Here is a 25643-nt window from a genome sequence, read left to right as displayed (position 1 = left end):
TTGGTCAAATAGATAAAAACATCTTGTTAAGAATCCAGCCTGGCTGCTGAAAGATAAAGACATTTTTTTTCTGATTTGCTTCTGCTGTTACCTACAGTTGTCTTCTCTTGGTAGTTTAATAGAGTAGTGGATCTATGAATTGCTTGTTTAAGTGAAATTCTGCATACATACAGTCTTTAATAATGCAGCTTTGATTAAGTCACTTGTGTAGGTTTCTTAGGATTGTATTCAAGTATTTCAGGCCTTATTGTAACAAAAATAGCTCTAAGTGTGTTCTTCATACTTTCCTCTGTAGAGTAGATAATGATAATGCTAGAGACATGTATCAGACCTGGGACATGCAAATATACAAATACATAGACTAGTTCTTCAGCATAAATTTCTCTCCTTGCCCTGAAAATGCATTCTGCATTTTTCTTTATTAAGTGAGAAGCAGACTTTTATTTTCACTGCAGCACTTACCATGTACAAGACTGTTACCAGATGAAACCAAAGTGTCCCAGAGGCACACATTTCTGAAAGAAAAAAAAGTCATTATGGCTTGTTGATAAGTGATTCATAGGGTGACAGGACTCAGATAGTGCCTGTGTTCTGTATCAAAGATTAGAAGGTAGAACTGAACTAGGAGCCCTTGGCTCTCTGCAGTCATTGGAGAGCATATGGAAAGATTTAAGATCTTAACTTTCTGTGCTCTTTTATGCTTCATAATAGAGGCTGTACTTTCTGCCTCTAAGATGTATACTAACCCTAGGATGAACCAAGAAGTTATTCAGGTTGCTCTTCTCAAAGGAAAATAATTATCTTCCTTTTACTGAACATGTTTATCCTCATAGCAGCATGTCAGAACTTTCTGAACGTGGAATACACCATGGAAAAACTGTTTAATTCTTAACCATCCCTCACAAACTAAATGCTGGAAAACAAAGGACCGAAGGAATGATGTTCAAAGAAATAATCTGTCAGGTCTGAGCAATAAGTAAACTTGTAATGCTAAGCCTTAAAACATCAGGCACGTATTAATGCGTGACAAGCAGAGGGTTAGCAGACATCAATAGGTAGCTCTGGTGAAATGCCTCAGTTTCTTTAAACACACCTGTTGTCATTGGACTGTCCTGACGTGGCCACGAGACTTGAAGAGGTTATAAACGCAAAGTCACTTGTGGTTTTACTGTGACACTGCCAACTCTATTAAAACAAAGCAAAATAACAGAGAAGCAATCATATCAGTTGTAGTCTGATAATAGCATCAAGTGCTACTATCAGTGTCATGTCACTGCTGTCATACAGGAAACGGTCTTAAGGTTTTGAAAGCTGAAATAGTGACACACAGTGCAGCTTGAAATCTCAGAAGATGAATCAATGGATTAAAAAAATCTGAAACAAATACTACAATAATTGAACTATTAAAAAAATCCATGTCTTGTATCACATTAGTCTGAATTTCAAATTAAGCATGATCTTTTTGTGCTGTTAATTAGCAGTGAAAAGAAGAGAGTGTTTTTACTATTTCTTGGGGCTGTAAAGTCCTTACTGCGAGCTCTCATTTTTATTTAATCAAGGGCAATGCTGATAGCATTTGTAATTGCATCACAGCTTACAGTCACTTTACAATTTGAGCTTCAAATCAATAGCAGTGAAAATAAGCATGCTGATGAAGTATGCCAATTAAAAATAAGCGAAACAAAAATGCCTCAGTGAAACTCTTACAGTCTTGATTTGTGTAAAGTCTTGAAGACTAAATTTCCTGTATGAGAAGAAAAAAACCCGCAACTGTTAACTTACCAGATAAGGCTTAGGATTTGAGGTGGTTTGGTTTACTTGCCAAATACTTAGAAATCCTTCACCATCAGCAACACCACACTGCAAGGAGTGAAATGCATTTCTTAGCATAACTTTGAAAAATGAAGGTGGCTATTTCTCCCAGTTCCCTTCTCTTTGTCCATTGTTTTGTGCAGCTTATCTACCTCACATACTCATTTTTGGCCACAGTGTGTGGCTCTTCTGTACTTTTTTTCCTGCTCTCCACTGTAGTGCAGTATATTCACTCTGTTCAATTAATGGCTGTAAGTATGTCTTCTAGCCAAAACATTCAACTTTATTATAGCCAGAAAGCAAAGTATGAAGTACTTTTTGAACATCTGTATTTAGTTTAATATGAGTTTTGTTCTGCAAAATAGGCAAGTTCCATTTTTGCAATTAATGTTTGATTTAAAAGCTCACCACTTAGAATCAAATTACAGAAAAGTTTGAAAACAGGAAATATGACACACAATACTGCAAAGTTTTTTGTCTCAAAATGTAGCTAATAAGGACTAGCCTGAAATCAACAGATGAGATAACTTTATAGCACCCAAAACCCAAAAGAACATAAGGAAGAGGTTTCAGATCCAACTATGTTCTATGTCGGCTCAGTTAAATTGTAGAGGCATTAAAAATCTGTATGCATGTATGTCAGTTTAAGAACAAATTGTTTTGAGATTGCTTAGAATACACAGAGAATAAACAGTTCTATAGGGAAGCAATCTGGAAGAGAAGACAGTCAAGCTGATATAAATCAGGGCATTTTTCCTGCAATAGATTTTACTGTTGAAGTGTAAAGACAGTGCAGATAGATTACTGAAAATCTTGCTTTGTATTAAAGTAATCTGACAGGAATCTGTGTGAAGCTGACAGGAAACAAAGGAGAATAAAAATCACTGTTTATTACAGAGCTTTCATATGCAGTAAAAATGAAATGGTACTGGTTATGGTTATTCTAAGATACATTAACAGGAGTTTTCTATATCACCAGATAGAACTGTTCTAGAGGTCACAGCATGATCAAATGTGTTCCATAAAAAATTGCAGATATTGTGCTTACCTTATTGCCCTGGGAATTGAAATACATTCTTGTAACCCTGGCGTTCCCAGCCTGCTGAAAGCAGACCAATTGCTGTGGCCTTGTCCACTCAAACATTCGAACGCTCCCATCTTGTGCTCCTGTAAGATCTGGATTAAGAAATAGGCATTCATTAGTACTACAGAATGGTATAGAAAAATGTCTGCTTCATACTGGCAAATGTGATTCACTTACAATACTGATGGACTGGATGTGAAGCCATTCTCTTGACGTTATTCAGATTTCTTTTAATAAGCTTTGTAAAAAAAAAAAAATTGAAAAAAAATCAAGAAGAGATAAACACATGATTCAATTTTTCTTTATTCTGCTATATGGTAAATGTCCTCCATAATTAAAATGCCTGCAGACTAGCATTATTTGTATCTAATTATGTCTAGTTTTAGTACAGTAATTAAAGTCTGTTTTTGACAGTCTATTCAGTCACGAAATTTCAGATCGTATTATCTTCCATTATACAGATGGCTGATGTAATGCTTTTTATATTAGTCCCAATGCAAGAGTAGTTGAAAAAATTACATTTTATTTTTGGAGAAATTGCAGGTCCTACTTCACAACTCCCTCATAAAATCTTGTTTGGCTCATTATTTTTCAAGTCACAATAATGCTATGCTATAATCTTAAAGAAGATACGCAGTGTGATCTTCTTTTTGGCCAGGTCTTGGTCACTTTAGGCCTTTTATTTTAATACTGAATTAACACTACAATAACTTGTGTGCTGAATGACACAGCAAAGACGACAGTAAGTCTACAGGGCTGCATGCAACTAAAGTACTTACCACACCAGCTCCAGTGCTAGTTTGACCAGTGCCCAGCCATGGCATAGATGAAGATGGTTGTATCTGACTCACTCCAAAAGATGGTGCAGTTGACTGAGTTAGTGTTGTGGTAGAACCACGAAAGTCAATATCATCAGAACTGTAAGAAAACAGCAGTGTTCTGCTTTAAACAAATGTTTCTTTGCCACCAATGCTGTTCACTTATCTCGTTGCTGTTAAGAGCCCAGTGGCAGTGGACAGAGAAAGTGAATGCAGTGAAGACTATAAATGTATAGCTTCTTCACTTGTATTATACACAAAAACTCCCCTATGCCACACAGACATCGGTGTTTAACCTCAACATGTGATTCTAAGTTGTTGAGAATATGAGCTCCCTTGAGGAGAATATGCTGTTAAAAATATGGATAGAAAGATATTACAGCATCTAGTGTTCCTGGCCTGTGCATCTGTAACTGTGCCTGCTCTGTGCAATGGAATGTAGTGCAGGGAAGTGCTTGCTCTCAGCATGATAAGGAGGAGATCAGGCCACTGCGCTGGACAGCTAGCATCAGGTACCAGAAGTAGGCTCAACAAAGCAGTTTTGCAACTACAAGTGTTTCTGATATACAGCTTCTTTTATTAGCTTATACACCATGAGACTGTATTTCATTGAGCAATGTAGACATGCTCCAAATACTCAAATCCCTCAAAAACTTAGTTTTACCACTTGTAAAACATACTAATGTTCCTTTGCTTTCTTCCACCACTACTCCTTTTGAAAGTGTTCTAAAACCTACCAAAGATTATGCAATTAACATTTTGTGCACTGGAATTCCACATACAGCCTCACAGTAAACCTATCTGCCCACTGTATCCACGGAGAAATAATCCTACCTTTTTGACTCCCTGTCATATTCTTCCCCAATCCATATAAATGACTGAGCAGCCAGTAGAGCTGAAATATCAAGTTCTTGAACATCATGTGTAGATGCCAAAACAATTTCATTGCTGTTTGCCTGTGCAGCACAAATAGAAAATTTAAACTAATTTCAGTTTAGATTATTCTACTACATTTACTAGTAAAATTTGAGGCCTACCTTATTAACTGCAAATGCCATTATCATATCTGATTCTTTGTGAATTACTTTTGCTTTTCCTCCAGGGTAGCCAAGATCTGCTTCAACCTACAAAACATTTATGAGAAACTTTAATTAGCCTGAAAATCCGTTTTGTAGTTGTACATTCAGAGTGCAAAAGTCTATACAAAATTCATGCAAGAAAAGTTCAGTGGCCTCAGCATTGTTTAGGAAGCTAAACTTTAGACTTCTCAGACTGTTTTGTGTTCTAGGAGCCAGACGTGTTTGAGTGTAAGAAACACAAAGTTGTGTGTACAACACTGTTTACAAAGTGCTCACTCATCCCAATTAAAGGACATCCAAAGTTAATTCACCAATTAAAAGCCTGCCACACAGACTACACAGAACACATAGCTTCTGTTAGTCACATTAGAGAAAGAAAAGCCAGTTCCACAGAACTTTTAAGAATGTGCCAGAGGTTTGGGAGAAGGGATACTACCTTGTTTTTGTGATCTTCTGCTACGCAGTTTTGTTTGACCTGCTCCACACGATCTTCTACAGACTACATAACATCACACAGTCACAAACACAAAACACATGCACAAACAAATATAAAAAAAGAATGAAACATTCCAAACTAGATTTTAAAGGCCACTCTGTCAGTAAATGATGACAAATGTATTTTTAACTTCTTATAAAAGGCACAGGAACTACGACAGGAATCTAAACAAACTCACTCAAAATGTAATGCCTCCCAGATGAACACAAAATGTATGATATAGTAAATAAATGGAGGAGTAATACACACACAAACTCCATACTTACAGGAAATCTTAAAGATATTAAATAATATATTTATTTCCTATGGTATTTATTTTGGTTAAAAACTACAATTACAACTCATTACAGTTGTAACTGGTACAATTCATAAAATCCCATATTATATATTACTATATAATATTATTTTTATATGTATATATTACTCATGCATATATACATATACACAAAGTAATAGCTCACTTGAATTTCTTTTTCAATATGACAACAAGAAATACATGAAAACAAGTTTATTTACCTACTGCATTTATTGCAAATGTTCTAATTATTTATTAGAACACTTCTCAAATACACAAAGCTAAGGTGAAATATGTCTCGTCTAAAATATTTGCTCCAGTTGATATTTCAATAAGCAGCATGATTGTCACGTTGATTTGAAAAAAAAAACACTGAAAACACAGCACTGCCAAATGAAAGGAAATAGACTGAAATGCCACCAGAAAGGCATTTCAAAGCAAAATTAAAGTACGTACTGAAGAGACTGAGGTATGGTTATAATTGAGATTTCTTAAAAAACAACAAAGAAAAGGTAATTTTTTGCTTACCTCACTTTGCTTTCTTTTCTTTGTGAATATGTATCTTATGAAAGTCTCCTGAAGAAGTTCTTGCTTCACGAGAAAATGCCAGAGCCTTTTTGCTGGAAGAGCTGAATAATCCTTTGATCTGGGTGATGCAGAAGGAGAAATAAAAAGGAAACAGCTTCTGTTTAATTACAGGTAGATAACTCCTGTCCCTCCTCACATCTACTTTAGGTTAAATTTCAATCTGGAAGAAAACCATCTAAGTCTAATGTTCTAAGATCTTCAAGGCAAATTTCAAGAGATACATTCTTTTTCTTGTATTTGTAAGAATATCTTAATAAAATCTTATAGTGCCAATAATGCAAATTCAAATTAACATATAGCTTAAGTGATTGAAGTTGTATTTTAGTATTTCTAGAACAGTAAACTACTTTTGAGATTAATAAAATTCTTCAAGGACTGCATTTAAAGATACTTGCAAACATGACATATGCCTAATACAGGAGGATTGACTTTATAAGGACTGTTACTACAACTCTTTCTTCCTCCTGATGTCTTCATGTATGATACAAGCTTTCCTCTGTTTGTGAGGACAGGGTGGGAAATAGCTGCTACTGAAAGAACAGAAAAGGTGGTTGAATAGGGACCTTCTAGCAGGAGCCAGTGCCCTTGATCTGTAGTCTCCAAACTTTGCTCTTTCCACCTTACTTTTCTTTCTACAGCTGTGAAAGGTGCAGCAAAATAAGTAAAGGCAGCTGCAAGAAACAGCAACAAAAGAAGTAATAAATGGATGTGAGGAAAATGGATTCTGTAAAGCACTGGCTATAACTAAGGTTTAGCTAAACTTCTTTTGGCTGTTTACGTTTAGATAGAAATACTCTTCAGTATTTCTGTGGTTAAGGAATAGGAAAAAAAAGCTTACTTGAATGGTGTGTTTTCAGGTTCAATCATTGCTTTATTGCGGAGAATAGCTGGTCCTGCACCTACTCCAGGGTCACTAGGATAGGTATTGATGTAGTTTGGTGGTGGGCCTTCAAACTGGTCCATTCTATCTTGAAGAATCTGTTCCCAATGTTCCAGATTTTTTATTACAGCAATGCCTAATGGTGATGTTACAGGCAGATCTAAACAGAAATATTAATAAAGGCTTAGAGAAAAAAGGTCGTATAAGTTACGGTGTGTACAAAAAAGTAGAGCAATACAACCGTTCAACAAAAAGTTTAGCAGAAACACATTTCTTAACAACTGTTTAAGAATGTTTAAGTTATGTAAATTTTAAAATAAAAATTAAACAATATATTTAAAAGCGAAGTCTGACAGAAAGCCACTTACACAGAGAACTAAAACGTGAAGTAGAATTTAACTTACCATTAAATTCCAGACCAGCAATGGGAAAGAAGTTCTTAACGTTGTGCAGAACTAATTTTACCATTGTCAGATGCAGAAGAGCCCAGCTATATAAAAATAATAGTTGTGTTAAAGCAACAGTAATATGGTCATTGACAAAACAGTTTTCTCTCCTTCTACCAACTATGCAGATCAGAAAAACAACTCAGGGAGGTCATTGAATTTTTTGAGTTTAACAGACACATATGGCAAGATATGTACACATCAACTATCAGGATTAAGGCCATCTCTGAGGGCTTCCCCCTGTAACAGCAAGTATCCTTCGAACTCTTCCTCTAAAAATATGCATCAGGTGCAAGAGTGAAACTCTGCAAGATTGCAAATTAAGTCCAAGCTCCCTGAAACACATTCACAAGCTCTACAATGAAATCATAGTGATCACAGAAAACTTGAGTGTGGTATTCACACCAGAAGTTTCCCAGCTGACTCTCATAGATAGTGAAGATATAAATATTGTAGAGTATAAGGATTAAGAGAGAGACGAAAGGTGGAACACACAAAAAAACCATCATTTTTTTTCCTCTACTTGTATAATGCTAAGTTAATTTGCTTAATTCCCTTTTTTCTTGCAACATTTTCTCTGCAAGCAGTCCATTTAATTTGCATCTCATTCAGAAACCTAAGGATCATACTTCACTGAGTTCTCTGAAACATCATTCTAGAGCTGGCACTGTGGTAGGTCATGGTTTTTGTGTCTTCAAGGTGATAGTAGAGCACTTCTTGTTTGTTCCCCCACCCACAAAAGCCAGACAGCTTTGACTTCCTAATCCCATTTTTTTTCCAGGCAAGTAAACAGGGAAATGTTTGTTACTGCAAACAAAATTTGTTGTGCCTGTAATCTCACTGCTACAGATGCCCCCGTCCACTGAACTACAAATACGCAACCTAAACTGAGGACTGTTCAGAGCACCTGTATTTTCTTTAAACCTGAAGAAAAGGTAAGCATGATATTGTAATTCTAAAAGAATGGCAATTTCTTCTAACCTGTAAGAATTTGCATCTTTGTGTTCCTGAATCTGTATGTCAGAGAGAAAAGCATCATCTTCTTCCTCATCACTGTGAATGCTTTCATCAGAATCATATATAACACCACTGTCTGACAGAGGAAGAAATGGCTGCAATGCAAAATAAAAGTCTGCTATAAAAATAGTTTTCTGATCTATTAATGTACATACCTTTAACTTTACTTGTAATTTATACTTTTTGTCTATGATAACAACTTAACATAAATAAGGTTCTCTAAAAGAAACAAGTATCAAGGAGAAAAGTATTAATCTGTATTATTTGCAAGAACCATATTTTTAAAGTTAGGAAATAGCCCTAAGACAAGTCATAGAGCTCTTTACCTTTTATTGAGATGATAATATTCTGCAGCTCAGTTTGAAGAGCACTCAGAATTTCCACGCTATTTTTGCCCTTTACAGCTTAAATGAGAAGAAATAAGCTTTTTACCAACTCTGACGTATTTTCCATTCTAAATTACCTTTGCCATAAAGTAGTCCCACATGCTGAGTTCTGGAGGGATGAACTTTTCTTTGTAAGAGGGTCTCTCTGCAGGTACCGGCGGTGGCACAGTGGTGTCTTTCACAGGCCTTCCAGGCACTAGCATTCTCATGTTGAAACGGCGACGATGTTTGTCCATTTCTTCTGAAGGAAGAGGTGGTGCTAAATTCAGATAATTTGAGAAGCTGATATTAACACAGCATCTTCCAAAGTGCTGTATTTTATAACTGAAGTAGCTAAAAGCACTATTACCGGTACTAACTTCTACCAACTCAGGGATCAAAGCCAGCCTGTATAAGTGAAGTGTAATCATACAGAAGGTTCAGTTAAATTCAGTAGCTGTGGCAGTTACACGTTGTGTATATAATGAGAAACTCATTTTGTTATCTGGATTGAGTTTTTCAGCAGACATGGCTTTGAATTAAAAGGCATTTTAGATATTTTTTTTTCTCAAATTAAGAAAAAAATTGTTAACTTGTTAAGAAGTAGGTATAGAAAATTTCACTGATCTGTAAATAGCACAAGTAGCAGCAGTTGTTCAAAATACAAGCCAGATAGTAGAGAAGATAGTAAGATAGTAAAGAAAATGTGAATAGGGCAAGTCTTTTTGACAAATCTATTAAGATTCAAAGGATCTTAATAGTTATCAAAATATAACTGTGAAATTTGTTCTCCAAGGTGTTATTGGCAGGCAGCGCTGAAGATTACACTTACTTTGTTACACAGGACCTAAATACTTAAAATCAGTTTGTTTTTTTTTAGAAGCCACTACTACCATTCATCTACACAGCAAACTTTTACACACCATCATTACCATCCTCTGAAACATCAGAAACTGTAGCAGCTTGTAGGATAAGGAAAACAGAATATATCTCCAATGAAAACAAGGCTTATACAGGTAAGCTGTTCATAATAATACCCTGTTAAATCATTGATCACTCCTAAAATGATTATTCTCACATGTCCTTAAGTTACTCCATAAAAGAGAAATATGTAATGCATTCCTGTGATGGTCTGTTTCAGAATGTGAACTGACCAGTGGTGACACGATGATAACGTCAGCAATGACAGCAGTGATTGTGACTAGAAGATTAGAAGCAGTGTTTACATTATACCACCTCAGTACTGTTTTGCTTTGTATTTTAAATATGAAATATCAATTTTCTGCATAAGAATTTTCAAACCTGTAGCTTTTAAAGCCAATGTGTCAGAATTTTCAGAATGGTTACAGTGAAATTATTGGGCAAACGGTTTCATTTACACCTATCTATTGAGCCTGGATTCAGCCTTCACTTCTCAGCATATTAAGACAATCTCATCTGTCTGAAAGATCCCTGCTTTTAGTTGGAGCTTAGCTGTGTATGAACTATTTTTCTGTCAGATGAAGCTGTTACTTCTTGCACATGGTGAAATTGTATCTTGCAGTAGAAACAGTTTCAGAAATACTGTTTCCAAATTACTGTAACTGTTACACAGCACCACCCCTCACATACAGGAGAACATAGGTATTAACACTGATTTGTTCTATCTGCTTTTTCACACACCAAAAAATGGTTGAAAACAATGGAAAGTGTTATAAACAAGCATCTAATAGGAGTAACATAAGGAAACATGCTATCCTGAGGATGATTTCTGACTCAGAATGTCTGAATTAAAATTGTGTTATTATAAACTTATTTTATTTGCCTAGCTTAATACCAAATGTGAGTTTGAGTGACCAGAGCACTGGCAGTACCATTCTAAGTACTGTTGGGAGGTGTATTAGGAAAAGTAATGGTGTATACTAGTAATTCTGAAACGTTTATGCTGGGAAATACCCATGGCATTCCACATGCAAGTTTCTTATCATGCTTCTGGGGTATAAGTTCTGCATCACAGCACTGATTCCATCACTATTTGACAGAGTTAGTCAATGTGATGGCTATTTGTTAATGATATTACGCTTGATATCTTGCTGTTTAAAGCACTTTGTTTTACCTCTGACTGACAAATTTTTCATTATTGTTTTACAAAGATGGAAAGAAAAAGGCTTGCGATTGGGAAACACATACACAAACACATACACTCCAAGTAAACTATTTTGAGTGTAACAATAATTAAATGCAGAGGTTATTCTATCTGTATTCTAAGTGGATACTAAAGAAAACAAAACAAGACAAACAAAAAATCCTCTACCTCAACAACATTCTTGTTTCTGTTTTATTTTGGGGGGGGGGAGAAACAACAGTCTTGTCCAGTCTTGTCACAAAGAAGATGAAATCTGTATTCTTTAATCTAACAATTGCTCAGACAAGTCTTCAAGTCCCGAATTAACATAAATGCAGCTATCAAAAAGAGCAGTTAAGCTGTAATTGTCAGATTAAAGGACTACATTTTGAGTAAAAATACCTGTACTGTTTCAATGGAAAATTCAAATCATGCTAGGTGTTATCATAAAGGACAGTCATGATAAAAAAAGTGACATTTCTTTCTGCTTTTTAATTAATGTTACAATTTTCTTGCCAGTTGATACTTAAATTGTGTTTCCTTGTTTTTTTCTAATCTTTAAAGAAAAGAAATCTCCCCTACTGGGTTACTAAAAGGTCTAAAATGCAGATCGTTAGTATGACTTTAGAAAACAAAATACCTGGAATATTTTCTGATTGCCTTCGAGGCTTTACAAGAAGTTTCACTCCTCCGCCAAAAACAGCAGCCCACATCCGGCTGTTCAGAGGATGAGCTGCCAGTCGGAACAACTCGTTACATGAGTTGGTTGCCAGGGCATGGATCAGCAGGCTCAGGTAAACAGCTACAACAGCTTCGCAAAGAAGGACGTTTAACTTTGGTTGATCTTCATCCTGAGCTGAACTTAAGAGATTTATCAGTGAACTCACACCTGCAGAGAGAAGAGGAAAAGCTCTTTGTTAATTACAAACAGGGAAGAATTCTGTGTTGCATCTCTGTCTCTTTTGGTGCACACATACTAATAGCCATTTAAACTTTTGTTCTGGTATATCAACAATTATCATTTTTTCTTAGACTGAACAAAAAGATTTCTGAATTGTGCCTCAGATTGCTTTGCCTCGGAAACTCCTGCACTGTTGGCCAGAGTTGACCTCACAATATTACCTCTCTGCTAGTATGTGAAAAGCAGTTGTTTTGATGGCTACAGCAGGAAAAGCAAGTATGTAAGACAGTACTGTAGCTGCAGCTAACAGAAACTGCTCTGCTCGAGGGTGACGCAGACCTGAGAAAAACATCTTAGGATGACAAATAATCAGCTTATAGAATTTATCCTGAAGATTCTGATCTCTTCCTCAAGTAAGACATTTGCCATATAAAAAGTTTAGATTTTTGTTTTGATCTGTGAGGAAGCTAACGGCTGTTACATGTGAAAGCTAAATTGAAAACACTTATCCATCATTGTTCACCCATCATTTCTCTATATTCGCATGAAAAATTGCCATCAAGTTGTACTGTAAGTTATGAAGTTACAGAGCAGTGAGAAATAATTTGAAGTGGAGCTTTTCCAGACATGTTAAAAGTAATTTATTTTTGTCTCACCAGGCCACTGAGCAGGAGATGAGTTTGGAGTTGCATGCTCTTCAATACTCTCTGTCCTCAGTCTGCGACGATCACTCAAAAGCAGTCCTTGATAAACCATCCCTGTAAACTGATTTGCTTCTGTTTGGCTGCTAAATACAAATAAATTTTTTTTCTGATGAGAAAGGATTTCAGAACATTTTTGCAATAAATACAGCATATAGAAACGCTTCTCTTTTTAATCAGAAAATGCAATATTTAAAATTCTACAGGACTACAATTTCATATCATAGTATATACTTTTTAAATTAAAACTTGTTATACTTTTACGGCCAATTTTGGTTTGAAACAAGAACTGTCCAAAACCTGACTTCATTTAACCTCAAATATTTTCCATGCAGTCCCACCCAGCACTGGATATACTGTGGAAAACAGCACTCAGACGTTCTTTTAGAAGCATCCTAAGATTGATAGCAGATTTTCCTCCTTTCATTGGAAAAAAAAGATTGTTATTATTTTATCTGTGTGAAACTGGCAGGGACTATCAGAACTAATGTGTGGGTTGCATAGTTTTCTATACATACATAGCAGTTGAATCTCTTTGCTTAGACACAGGCAGAAAGAATTTCCATTTTGGATGCACTAAATATTCTTCAAATGTAGGACTGTAAGAAAGAAATTCTATTTGTACCTGTAGCTGTGGCTGTCACACAGTGCTTGATAAATGGATGCAGAAAGGGAAGCTGCTAAAGAATGAAGAGTGTACACCTAAAATGAAAAGAGCTGGTGAGTTATATGTAATTTATACAAAATAGGTATGTAAACCACACTTCTTTCTAAACAGTTTTTGAAATGTGTTATGCCAGAATGTCCCAGTTTTAAACTACAGTCAGGAAATAGCAATTAAAAAATTACTCTAATACAGACCTCTCACAGGGTGAGTATACTGAAGAAGTGATTAAGTCCTGTTCTAACAGTGATTTCTATAGTCTGATTGGTTCCTGGAAACAATATAATATAACATCATAACTCATTATAGTAGTGTTTGCTTTATATGCATGATACAGAAGTTTGTGTAATCATCATTTAATTATTTATAATAGCTTTTTCACCTCATTTACGTGCTTAAAATTTTTCAGGACTCTCCCAGTAACAAGAATAATACTATTATGAGCTTACAAGGCAGCAGAAACACTCCATTTCCTAGAAGAAGAAATGCAAGGATTTCTTGGAAAGACTGATGGAGGCCAAACTGTGTTGAAAATGGTACTGCCAACTGTTAAAAAACATGAATGCTTTTTAACATTCCGCTCATTTCCATCTCTTCCTGCTGTCTCTCTATTTAATGAGATGCCATACCTCAGGTTAAAGATACAAGTTATCTAAATAGTTGATCACAGTTAGGAAGTGTCAGTTCTTTCTGACTTTCCTTTTAAAGGAAAATGCGTGTGGAATAAGAGTTTTTAGAATAAGAATGATACTTAATGTGGCACAGTGCAGGATGGAAAAGGAGTCAACTAATGTAAAGAAGTAAATGAGCGTGGGTTGCAGTTTACAAATTGGTAACTAACTACCAGTGGGACGGTCCACTTAGTTTCATAGCTTTCACCTACTTTCATTTACTCAATAGAAATTTAAGTGAAATTTAATGAATGTGAATACTGATAAAAATGTACAAACCAATGATCTAGATTTTTACTAATTAACTGTTGTATAGTCTCAGGAAATATGTTTCCCCAATCCCCTCTATTTTATGAACAGAATTACTCTAGGATATGGGGCCAGATAAAGTAATTAATCACAATTACATGGAAATCAGTACAATCCACGCTGGACTAAGATTTATAACTACAGTATAAACAGAAGGTTACAACGTACCTCATAGCTTCCACATCTACTTTCATTAATCTTCCCACCAGATTTGACCAAGATGATGACAGTTAACATATATGATCGTGATGTTTTAAGAGTAACAATTCAGTGCTTTAGTGAACATCTAAATTTGGAACAGCTTCTCAAGAATGACTGAATTATTTGGATGAAAGGGAACTAAGGAGATTCCAAAAGGTGTCAGAAATCAAGTGGTTGGTTGACTACCATTTTCAATTCTCTAGATTTTAGAAAGAAGGTCAATATTGTGAGAAGGAGTAAGAGTTGAAAATCAAACACAGTTTTAGTGTATTCTCACCATTTCGTAAACAGTCAGCATTTCTTACAACCTGATTTCATTACCTTGACATCTTCAACATTAGGATGTGGTGGTGATTTCATCTGCACAATTGTGTAAAGAATATCATGGATGTGGTTGTTTAAATACAGCACAGGATTAGCTATCACAGTTTTTGTGGATGCTATGCTTGCAGATAGCAATGGTAGTGTTGTGGGCAATGGAAGTGGAGACTGAAGCTGTTTTACAGTAGTTTCCTGTTTAAAAGAAAAGATTGCACTTAAGATGATTACTTTGAGAAAAAAATAATAATAAAACAGTAATTTACTTTTTTTTTTCTTTTTTTTTCCCAGGATTATTTATTCTCTTCTACTACTGTCTACTCAGTACAGACAAGATTTCACAAGGATGGATGTTAAAAGTAAGTTCTGGGACTGGAGCTACTTCCGTGATTTATTCCAAGTCATAGGATTTGCTCTGATCAGTCACTTACATTTACTGTAGAAAATGCCATAATACAGAAAAGGGAGCAGTATGCTGACTAAGACTCTATTCCTTACAGCTCCTTGCATGACAAGCAGTGATGTAGGGAAAGAGATTTTATCATACTTAATCTGAATTTAACTTGTTATATGGATACCCAAAATATAGTGATCAAAACTATAATTTCAATATACATTTAAGTCTGTAGTACATAGAGCAATATTTATATAATTACAGGTAGCCTAATCCTCTGGCAGATTCTGAAGAACCAAATAGCCAGGATGCAGATGCACAGCAAGCTAGAATAGTAAGTTCTTGCCTGAAGAACATTAGAATTGTTTAGCTTAAGGTACAAATTTAAGCATTTGATAAAATTGACAGACTAGAACTGTTCAGACTCGTAAATACAAATCAGCTGAATTTGTTTTACCTGCTGTGACTCTTGCAGCAAAAATTTCAGCTCCATTCTCACAGATGCTAAACCACCTCCTTGTGCCCCATGGAGACTACAATAACTCAGAAATACTCGTAGAAGAGCTTGGTTCTTCTGCAGCCACCACTTTCGTCTTTCAGCGTGTTCTCGTTTTGCCTGTAACCTACGCCTTTCTATCTGGTGCCGTTCATAGGAACCAATGTCTGGCTTATCCATAACATTCTCATGATCAAGTAGATCCCCATTTACTTTGGTGTATGTTTTACAGTAGTCTTTGCCACCTGCTTCATGGTTGCATATTTCATGCATGGCAGCAATCTCTTTTTCAAGCCAGTTGTACAGCTGAAACCTGAGCTTTCCTCCATCTACTTCATAACCTGTAGCCAAAGTCCTCAGTTCAGTCATTAGGATCTTCAAACAGGCTCTGAACTTCAGTTGTTCAGCAATAACATCAACCTCAGTGTCTCCAACATCAGAAATCTCTCCATGTAGTGTCTGTGGGACGTTACTGTCTGGGGTTTCATCTTGTTCTTCACTCTTGGAAGCAGATTTTGAATTTTTCATAATTATACCAACATCCTTGTCTTCTTCATCTGATTCATTTTTGTCTTCACCCCAATCAAGAGTAAGAGGCTCATCATCAAATTTTACTGCTGGTTGACTCCAATCAAATTGTGTTGAAGACTCAGCAGTATCCTCCAAAGCAAAGGAAGCTGAAATTGGCTTTGACCAGTCTATATCACCGCTTCCAGCACCATCCCTTAAGGCTTTGGAATCTGAAACACCAACCTGCATTGGAGGACTAGATGCATCTTTCTCTGTTGCTACAGCAGATTTTTTTCTTACTTTTGGGATTTTGGAAAGAACTTCAAGAGCTAGCACAGGACAACCCACTTTAAAGTGAGCATTTGCAGTAGTGAAGAATAATTTTCTTTCTATAAGATTAATTTTATCAACAAAACTTTTCTCAGTTTTTAGACCTAAGGTGGCCAAAGTCCCTTCTGGTGAGCTGAAGTATCTTCGGATCAGCAAAGGATGGGTCCGAAGATAATTGTAAAAACTGAATACCACAGGATTGCATGACTTGACAATAACTAGGGAATTAAACAGATGAGACATTTATTGACAATGGATTTCACGTGTTACTCCGATTTGCAGTATTTCCTGCATTACAAAGATTCAAAATGCAAAAACAAAGACAGTCTAGTTGCCAAAACAAAGCAAAAGAATTACCTATTCCCCACAAAAACATTAAAGATGTAAGCCAGATGAGTGGAAACATGAAGTTCTCACATCTGCTTTGTTACTGTTTCACCAGCTAAGCCTAAAATAAGCTGAGAAGACCAGCCAGGTAGATTTAACTCACGCAGGGAACATACTACAGAAACCAGTGCATCCAATTCTCCATCATTTAACGTTAATCTAGCAAGAGATTGCATAGGAAGCCCTGCTTTTGAGAACTGCTAATTCCTAGAAGCAAGAATGCGAGTCTGAAGTTGCTTAGAATAAAAATTAGCCACCATTAAGTAGAAGAGAGGTATTGTAGGAAAAGTAAGGAAAAGTTAGGCCCTCCAGAGTTTATCTGACTTATTAGACTTTATCTGAGCATATTAGAACTAAGCTCAGTACTGGACACTGGAGAGAAGCCTGTGGAAGAAACTGGAATAAATATTTTTTCCATAAGAAATTGAGTGGGCTAGTACATAAGCCTATTAATAATTTCAGCATCATAGCATCTTAAGAGAAGAGACTGCATACATAAACAGAAAACTTTACCCCTTCTCTACTATGTCATAGAGAGTTTGATCCAGCAGACAATTTTTTTTTCCTTACCTGGGTTTTCATCATCATCTTTAGGTGTTTGCTCCAATAAAGTGTCCAGTGCTCTAGTGTAATCTTTCATTATCCAGTAAGCAATACTTCTCAGAAAGGGATCAGAATGCAATTTAGTACAGCTGAACCCAGTACCATCCTTATGGCAACCCAAAATCTTTTCATAAAGAATGGAGGTGTATGTAACAGAGGTTTCAAACTCTGATTCGTATAAGCGAGCAATAACCATAGCCAATTGGATGTCTTCCATTTTCTCCAGGCACACCTGTGATAAGAAGTGGGGGAAAAGGTCTCTTTTGAGAGAAAGTTTTTTTTTTTTAAATGACAGTGAACAGCAACATGTTTACACAATAATTTTTTACACAATACATTTTTTTCCTCATGATATCTGATCTTTAAAGTATATGTTAATCTTTGAATCAAAAGTATGTTGAGATATTTATAAGTGCCATATTTTCTTCCATGTTTGGAAAGAGGTGTACTTCTATTGTAGCGATTACAGTATGCCTCAGTACATCATGTCAAAAAACAATATGTCAGATAGCAATATAAGGATGTTTTAGCTAGTGGAATAAACCTAGCTTCCAACTTTAACATCTGTACATAACTGCTAAGATTTTCTTCCACTGACTCATCTGCAGAATAATGTTTTTGAGCCTTTACATTCTCAGGTAAAGACACACTGCATAAAACAGGCAAGATAAGTAAAAGTTATCTAATTCCCTTCTCTCCTAAGATATACTGCTTAAATTATGACCTTGCTGAGAACTTTCACCTTCCTTTCGGCAGTTCCACACCACAACTCCACTAAAAAAGGATCCTTCAGAAGATCTTTGTTTGTTTTGATTCTTTGTGTTTTACTTGATGTTCTAACAGTAGGGAATGCAGAGTAGCTAGAAGCTGAACAGAGTGCTATAACAAGCAAAACAAAGCTTCACCGGCAGGGTCATGATTGCTTTCTCAAGAGTCCTTCCACTGAGGACTCATGTATCTGAACATTCATTCTGGTCTTCAGATCAGATTCCAAGTTTTTTTTTCACAGTAGCGTGGAGGTAAATGCCATGTCTACAGGGTTCCATGTGTAGACATACCCTTTCTGCTTCCACACTTTACAAAAAGATCAGCCGATCAGCTTTTAAGGATGCAGTTCCATAGTTTAGACTAGAAACTAAAATTTAATTTCTCAAAAATTAATACCTCTATAGCATCTTTCAGTGAACCTGCTAGCAAGAAGAATGCAGCTGATTGTTCAAAGCGCTGTTTTCCCAACAGAGCAAAAGCATTTTTTAAAGCAGCTTTTCGCCATCTGTCTTCACTGAAGTTGTGGCTGAAGAAAGCAGTCATCTTTTCATCATGCTGAGACCTGCATAAAGAAATGCAAGGTACACAAGTTTTTATTACACAGACTTAGGATACAGTCACTTGAACAGCACCAATTAAACTCTAATCCTGAATGAGTTCTGTTTTGCATTCCTGCTTCAAATATAATTTTAATCAAACTTATAGTCAGAACTCACCTAAATAGACCCCACACCACTGCCTTTTTCTTCATAGCAAGGTAAAAAAGTGCAGCATCTAAGGCATCGTTGTTCCTCTGGAATGAAGCTTTTGCAACCTGTAGTAAGCAAAACCTACTATTACTAGTGAAAATAGAAAGCTTGCTTTTAGCTTAAGAACATATGTTCTCTGCTGGGAGGATGCTCTGGGTGACTGCATTATTTATAGAAAGCAACAGTAATTTCTTTCTGAATGACTTGCAGGAATTAATTTATTGACAGGGGACAACAGCTCATTACACTGTTAATGTTCCTGTGGTTCAGAAAAAGCAGCACTACTGCACATATTGATGCCCCTCCTCAGCAGGATGTTACAGCTGCGCAAATAAAAATATTTTTCTCAAAAGTTACAGTAGCTCATAGTATTGGGTGAAGTTCTTCTTGTGACCAATTATTGCCAAATTTGCAAGCTAATACAAATATTTCCTTAGTGACCATTCTGGGTGTTTTTCTGTGTAGGACTCAAGAGATGGAATCACATCAGATTTGGACGACTAATTTAGTTTTACAACACATGACTTAGAAATTCAGTAAACTATCGGATATTTCTGTTCCACAAACATCTGAAAGGCTACATTATTTGTTGTAATTCAAAGCAAGGAGTACTAATAAATCAAATCCATCAAACTTGGTAAGAAAGCTGAAATTTTTATTAAAGTAAGAATTTAAACCTCATTGGTACCTACGGGAAACATTATAAAATAATATTGAAGCACATACTGCATGTTATCTACTATTAGAGCTCCCATAAAAATGGCATGAAAATGAGATCTGACGCTACTCTGTGTTAGAAATAGTTATTTCTTAAATAAGACCCACATCTGAACTCAAAATACAATTCCTTGTTTAATCTATTGATATGTGCTGCCATATGTCTAAAAAGAAATGACTCCACAAAATAGAGTAATGCCACATTAAACATACTATAAAATATAGGGGAAAAGATTAAATGCTTCAAAAATGGCTTTTTCCTAGCTCAAACGTATCGCATGATACTGCTGATTTATAAGCCAGAACTGCCAACATGGTCTGACAGTACTGCTATTTGGAAGCGGGCTATGTAAAAATAAAGCAGTTAGCCTTCCAGCTGGTCTGGAGTACAAGAGAGTCTGCACAAGTTACCTGTTTTGTTAAGGCATATCTAACAGCATATAATTATAATTTATAAGCAATTAGAATACCTTCTCAATGCATCTTCGGAGCGTGTTGATATTCCTGACCCACCAACCTATGCCCATAGCTCTTAATTCAGACCACTGTGGGTCTCCCTTCTGGATAGCAGGGATCATGTTGATCAGCTCCTCCTCAGCCTCAGAATGAAAAGCCCATGCAAAATGACAAGTAGATAGGCCTAAACAGTAAGATAATAAGATTCAGAAGATTAATACTCATTAATAAACAAATGGAATACATCAGAGATGCAAAATGGAACCTCTGTAAAGAGTGTTGGTAGAGAGGGATGTTTGTTGACAGGAAGTAGAGCTGTTCAAGGTGAAGTCAAAACATCTCCCAGTATATGTCCTCTCTTCAATGCTTCTATTCTTTTCCAGCACCCCAATCATATACATACTACAGTTTTATATGGTGTAAAACAGCAGGAAAACATTATCTCAGAGGCAGACTCATTCTGGGCCGGAAAACTTTCTGTACACTGTTGAGGTGGTAACTGCTTTTCTTTCCTGTTGTGTATTTCACTTACTCAGATTGAGCAAAGAAAAAAAACCACCTGTGATGAAAATGATAAAATTATCTTATAGGGGAGATAAAAACCATGCTTCCATAAAGCAATACTTTCATTCCTCCAACATAAACAAAGCAACATATAATCAATCAGTACGTCATCTGTTTGGAGAAATTGTTCGTGCTCAAATGGAATGGCACAGAATCTGGCTTCTATTCTAGAGCTCTGTATTTTCTCTACGTGCAGTGCATGCAGGGGAACATGCTCTTCGCAAATAAAGGGGCTTCAAAGAATAGCTGTTAACCTGTCAGCTCAGCTGGATCAAATGAAAGTAATACCGCATTCTAAAACTTACCTTGGTGAAGTAGCTGAACTCGATATAGTGGTGGGAGTGATGTCAGAAGGCAGGTGTGTAAGCGCATAGCCAACAAATATCGTAAGCCACATTCATCCAAGGTATCTCTTCCTGTAAAACATAAAACACTGACTTTTGAATATGGCAGTGACTACACAGGGCATGTATATGATTTAAAGGAATGCATATGACTTACTGTATGCAGTATCTAATGAATGTATCTTTCTAAATTTGCTGTATGAGACAAAGTATTGTGCATGAAATATAGAGATTTGTATTTAAGTATTCCTTTCTTTGCCATCTCAAATCTGAATAACTGATACTAGATTTCAGCTTTGTAATCCCCAAAGACTAAAATTCCCTTAGCTAGGAAGACCATGAATGTTAATTCAATAATATGCCAGTTACTAACCTGAGTAATTCTTATCTCTGTTCTCATCTAGTTCGGTGCTTGTTGTGGCCACAGTGTCTGCCAAAGCTACAAGGAACATCTGCTCTAGACGAGTGAGGCCTGGCAGACTTGAGTGCATCAGGTGGCTTGAAAGGACGCTGGCGTGTTCTCGGCCAAAGTAAGTTGGACCATACTGTGAGAGATTAATAACTTTAGATTTACTCTCCCTCTTTTCAGGCTCAAAATCAATGAAGTCATCAGTTGTAACAGGCTGAATCTGAAACAGATCTGAGTACTGGTCCTCTGTTTTTTTTTTAGCGTCTTCTTCAGAGCCCTGGGGTATTTTAGAAGTTTCTTCAGAAACATAAGTTGCATCTTGATCTGCAGCAAGAAGCGCGTAAAGTGGCAGCGGAGGAATAGAGTCTATCTCTGTGTAGTCTCGAGTGCCATCTTTTCCAGCTGTGATGGTATCCTTTGCAGTACTGCCACTTACACTAATGGTGCGAGAAAGATGGCGTTTAGGACCACTGCCTTCTCCAGCTTCTGTGTCTTTTACTATTGCAACTTCTCCTGCAATACATTTAACTAAATGTGATAGAATGGCTTTGGCTCGGCGAACTTTACCCAGATCCATAAGTTCCAATAGCTGGGTTGGATGATACTGAGGGAGAGTAGGTGAAAGTACATGAGCAGCTTCAAAAAGGCCTCCGTCTTGAATTACAGTTGGAGTGCCGAAAACGTCATCCACAATACCTGCCCCATCAATTATACTAGTCTTCTTTGATATCAAGCTTGTTTTGAGTGGATCTTGAGTTGCCAAATCTTCGGAAGTAAAAACATCGCTTTCACCATCACCAAACTTGACAGTGTGTTTCCACTGTGCGTAAACATGCATTTCACAGTCCATGCCCACCACCAGTATACCGTCTCTCACCCAGGAGAGAGAAACAGGCAGTGAAGGAGTGCCATCTACAGATGATACCAAATCAATTGATCTAAGCAAAACCCACTTTGACTTTATACCTTGTTTTATGCTACCACCTAGCGGTAAAGTAATAACAGCTACACCTTCTTTGCTGCTTGCTTGATCTGTTACAATTCCTGAAAGTCTCCCATACATGAAAATATTGGCACCAACTCCAACTGTCAATATATGTGAACCGTCTTCTTTTGATACCCAATCCAAATGCACCAAATGCTTGATATTGGGCACTAGGTATTTGTCTTTATTCAGACATGTGTCTGATTTACTGTAAACAAACAAATTGCTATCTACACTGACCCTTGAATCAAGCACACTTCCAACTTTAACTAAGTCATCTAGATGAATTGTCTGTTCCAAAACCCATTCCGATCCTCCTGTAGACTCGCACTCAAGTATACAAACATGCATGGAAAATTCTTTTGAAACATAACCATTATGCTGTACAGGCTGTTTGTAAGCTACTGCAAGACGTCCTGTGTAAGAACAACTAACAGCAACTGGCCTTCCTACTATGGTGACAGTACTGCTGTTATCTTCTCCTTCATCATTCATTAAAGGCCATTTTCTCCAATGATATGTTTCCCTTTCTTCATTTTTGCTGTTTAGATCTATCTCTACAGTACATCTCCAGAAACGCACTCTGTTGTCTGAACACGATGTTACTATCAAATAAGGTGCAAGGCAGACTGGGTATATTGAGGAAGAGCTCAAGTGACCTGAAATTAGAACAGACATAATTGCTAATAGTAACAAAAGTCAAATGACTATAAAAGATAGCCACAATGCTGTCACTACTAACAAAGCACTTTTTGATCTGGTTTTATTTTTCTAATTTGGAGTTAGATAAAAACAAATGTTTTGAGATCAGTGACAGTGTTAGTAGCCTGGGCATTACTTGTCATCTACCAGTAGCAGCACTACTCAAAGATGATAAAATTTAACTCAACTAATTAAGAAAATGATTGCTAGAATAATGAGGGGAATACAAAGCTTTAATGAGTTGAAGGACATTAAGATTAGGCTTGTGTAGCATTCAGAAATGAAACCTACGGGGAGCACAATAGTACTTAAAAATATCTTGAAAAGAAGAAGAGAGAGACAAATAAAGGAGGTAAGTACACGAAGTGTACAAAAAAATCCAAAAAATACTCATCAGATCAATGCTGACAGGGGACGAAGTGGATATGAATTGTTCATTAATAAACTAAGTCTAGGAGTTAAATCTCCAAGCATTGGAGCAATAAGTTTTACAGGTAGCTTTGATTTGGGGGACTTGATACATTTAAAAAAGAGATGATGAGAAACAAGACATTTTGGATTCGAGAGATATGGACATAGAGGTGAGAGAGTCTTTTTAGTTCTACATTTCCTTTATCATTCAATTAAGAGAGTGATAGGGTTAGGGTTACTATCCTATAAACCAGGTGGTAAACAGTAGATCAATTAAATAGAAAAAAAATATTAAATTTACCTGCTGAAGGAGTTGCTCTTATTACTTCTACACCAACAGGAAGATCCAGTGGTTGGCTGTACACAAGTCTGGAGCTCAGAATGAGTTTACTAGCAGTCTGAAGATTAGCAATTGATGAAGATCGTGGAATGGGACTCACGCCAGGTGATAAATCTGGAGAAGAATCTACAGTCTTCTGCTCAGGTATGCTAAGCTTGTTCTCTGATAAAGCAGTTTCAGTTGGTTTTGCTATATTGGAAAAAAAAAGTCATTGAAAACAGTTAAAAAAAACCTGTTTATATGTTAGAACAAAGCATGAATATGTTACAATCACACGTTTTTCTTAGTTGTGCTTCAGTTATGCAGAAAATAATTCTATATGTTGGCTGCTTTAGTTCTATTGCAAATAATTTCATGCTCATTATAAGACATCCATAACATTCTGAAATACTGACAATTTAAAATAAAGAATTCAATGATACGTTACTTATTATTTCAACATATTTTTATATTGTCAGTAGTATAGAACACAACCAGTGTTTGCATGGAATCTTACTCCTACTGCTTCTAAAATGACAAGCTTCAAATTCATGACACGTCATGATATTTAAAACATTCACCTATAAGAAAATACTCGCCTAAACAAGCTTGCACAGATTTGAGATGAAGGTGCCACATCTGAAGAACAGAACAGCCAGTGCTGTCTTTTTCAATTACTACCAAGTAGAACTTCTCTGAAAAAGGCGGTGGACGATATCCTGTAATTTAAAAACGTTGATGAACTGTCATGAAATTTACAATTGATAAAAGAACACTGATACAAAAAAAAAATAAATTCCTCCTTGAAATTGATTATAAAATGCTCCATACTAGTAACGACATTTAAATCAGTATTTTGTTTGCTCAGATTTATAGAATTAGTAAAATGGAGAGACTAACTTGCAGCCAGCCTGAATATTTTTGATTAATTAAATGCATTTGCCTTCTCAGTCAGTTTGAACTACTCTGCTATATTGTAAAAGCTCTTTTCCCTACAAGCCTGCATTCTAACTTTTTTTCTTTTAAATCTACTACTAAATTCCCAGTTATTTTCTATAGGATTAACTATGAAGATAGGTATGTTCATCTTATCACTTGTAACTACATATTAATTCAGGAAATAGACTTCTGTTCTACTTCGTATGGATTTTAAAAGATACAGCATTTTGAAAAATGGACCTTGTCTTACAAGTTAAAACATTTTACTCTAAGCAAATAGAATAATTTTACTTAATACTGTTACCATGTAGGCAATGATTTATATAAGCAGCATCAGTTCACACATTTCACTGAATTCAACAGATTCTCCTTAAATTGAATCTAGGATATGCCTGCTAAATTTTAATACTGTTCAAGAGCAGTTTTGGTACCTACTTCGTAGTACTTATTTTTATGCTATACCTTGTGATGGCTGGAAAAATATCTCTGTTTCCTTCTCTTCCACATCTTCCTTTTGTGGTTTGTATCCCAAAATGAAGTCTTCTTGAAAGACATGAAGCAATTGAGTATTTGAGCCACACTGAAATATTGAGCAGTAGTAATGCTTTCAGAATTAATGTTTAACAACATTTTGTACTAAAATACTTATTTTGTATAATCTGAGTATTGATAAGGAGGGATCACTTCATAATGACGAAAATCATTTTCTATTAGAAAAACATTTTCATCTGTACATTGAAACTAGCATGTTCTAGAACCTATTGTTTGCATATTCAAACAATTTTACTGAGATCTACCATGCTAGACTAAT

The 25643-nt window shown here is 36.0% G+C and overlaps 1 protein-coding gene across 4 annotated transcripts in view; it reads right to left on the bottom strand.

Annotated features, from left to right (window-relative positions):
• The window catches only part of DMXL2 (Dmx like 2), a 51442-nt gene that overhangs the window by 3197 nt on the left and 22602 nt on the right, over positions 1-25643 (bottom strand). The window contains exons 15-42 of one of the 4 annotated variants that reach the window (XM_048956649.1): positions 25295-25412; positions 24493-24612; positions 23876-24103; positions 21441-23120; positions 21029-21139; positions 20174-20343; positions 18954-19051; positions 18634-18799; positions 17437-17701; positions 15601-16697; positions 14753-14944; positions 13212-13288; positions 12542-12672; positions 11625-11873; positions 8979-9160; positions 8480-8610; positions 7457-7542; positions 7011-7212; positions 6113-6230; positions 5230-5292; positions 4752-4838; positions 4549-4670; positions 3676-3814; positions 3074-3134; positions 2861-2988; positions 1783-1860; positions 1094-1185; positions 463-515 (exon numbers count right to left, since the gene is read on the bottom strand). In XM_048956649.1, the coding sequence (XP_048812606.1) occupies positions 463-515; positions 1094-1185; positions 1783-1860; positions 2861-2988; positions 3074-3134; positions 3676-3814; positions 4549-4670; positions 4752-4838; positions 5230-5292; positions 6113-6230; positions 7011-7212; positions 7457-7542; positions 8480-8610; positions 8979-9160; positions 11625-11873; positions 12542-12672; positions 13212-13288; positions 14753-14944; positions 15601-16697; positions 17437-17701; positions 18634-18799; positions 18954-19051; positions 20174-20343; positions 21029-21139; positions 21441-23120; positions 23876-24103; positions 24493-24612; positions 25295-25412 (6244 nt within the window). The remainder of the gene's footprint in view (positions 1-462; positions 516-1093; positions 1186-1782; positions 1861-2860; positions 2989-3073; positions 3135-3675; positions 3815-4548; positions 4671-4751; positions 4839-5229; positions 5293-6112; positions 6231-7010; positions 7213-7456; positions 7543-8479; positions 8611-8978; positions 9161-11624; positions 11874-12541; positions 12673-13211; positions 13289-14752; positions 14945-15600; positions 16698-17436; positions 17702-18633; positions 18800-18953; positions 19052-20173; positions 20344-21028; positions 21140-21440; positions 23121-23875; positions 24104-24492; positions 24613-25294; positions 25413-25643) is intronic. The other 3 variants (XM_048956650.1, XM_048956651.1, XM_048956652.1) reach the window with 3 other exon arrangements.

This window comes from Lagopus muta, chromosome 10 (genome assembly GCF_023343835.1).
Source record: "Lagopus muta isolate bLagMut1 chromosome 10, bLagMut1 primary, whole genome shotgun sequence".
NCBI lineage: Eukaryota > Metazoa > Chordata > Aves > Galliformes > Phasianidae > Lagopus > Lagopus muta.
Note: the sequence above shows the minus strand (reverse complement) of the source record. Positions and strands in the feature narration are given on the sequence as shown.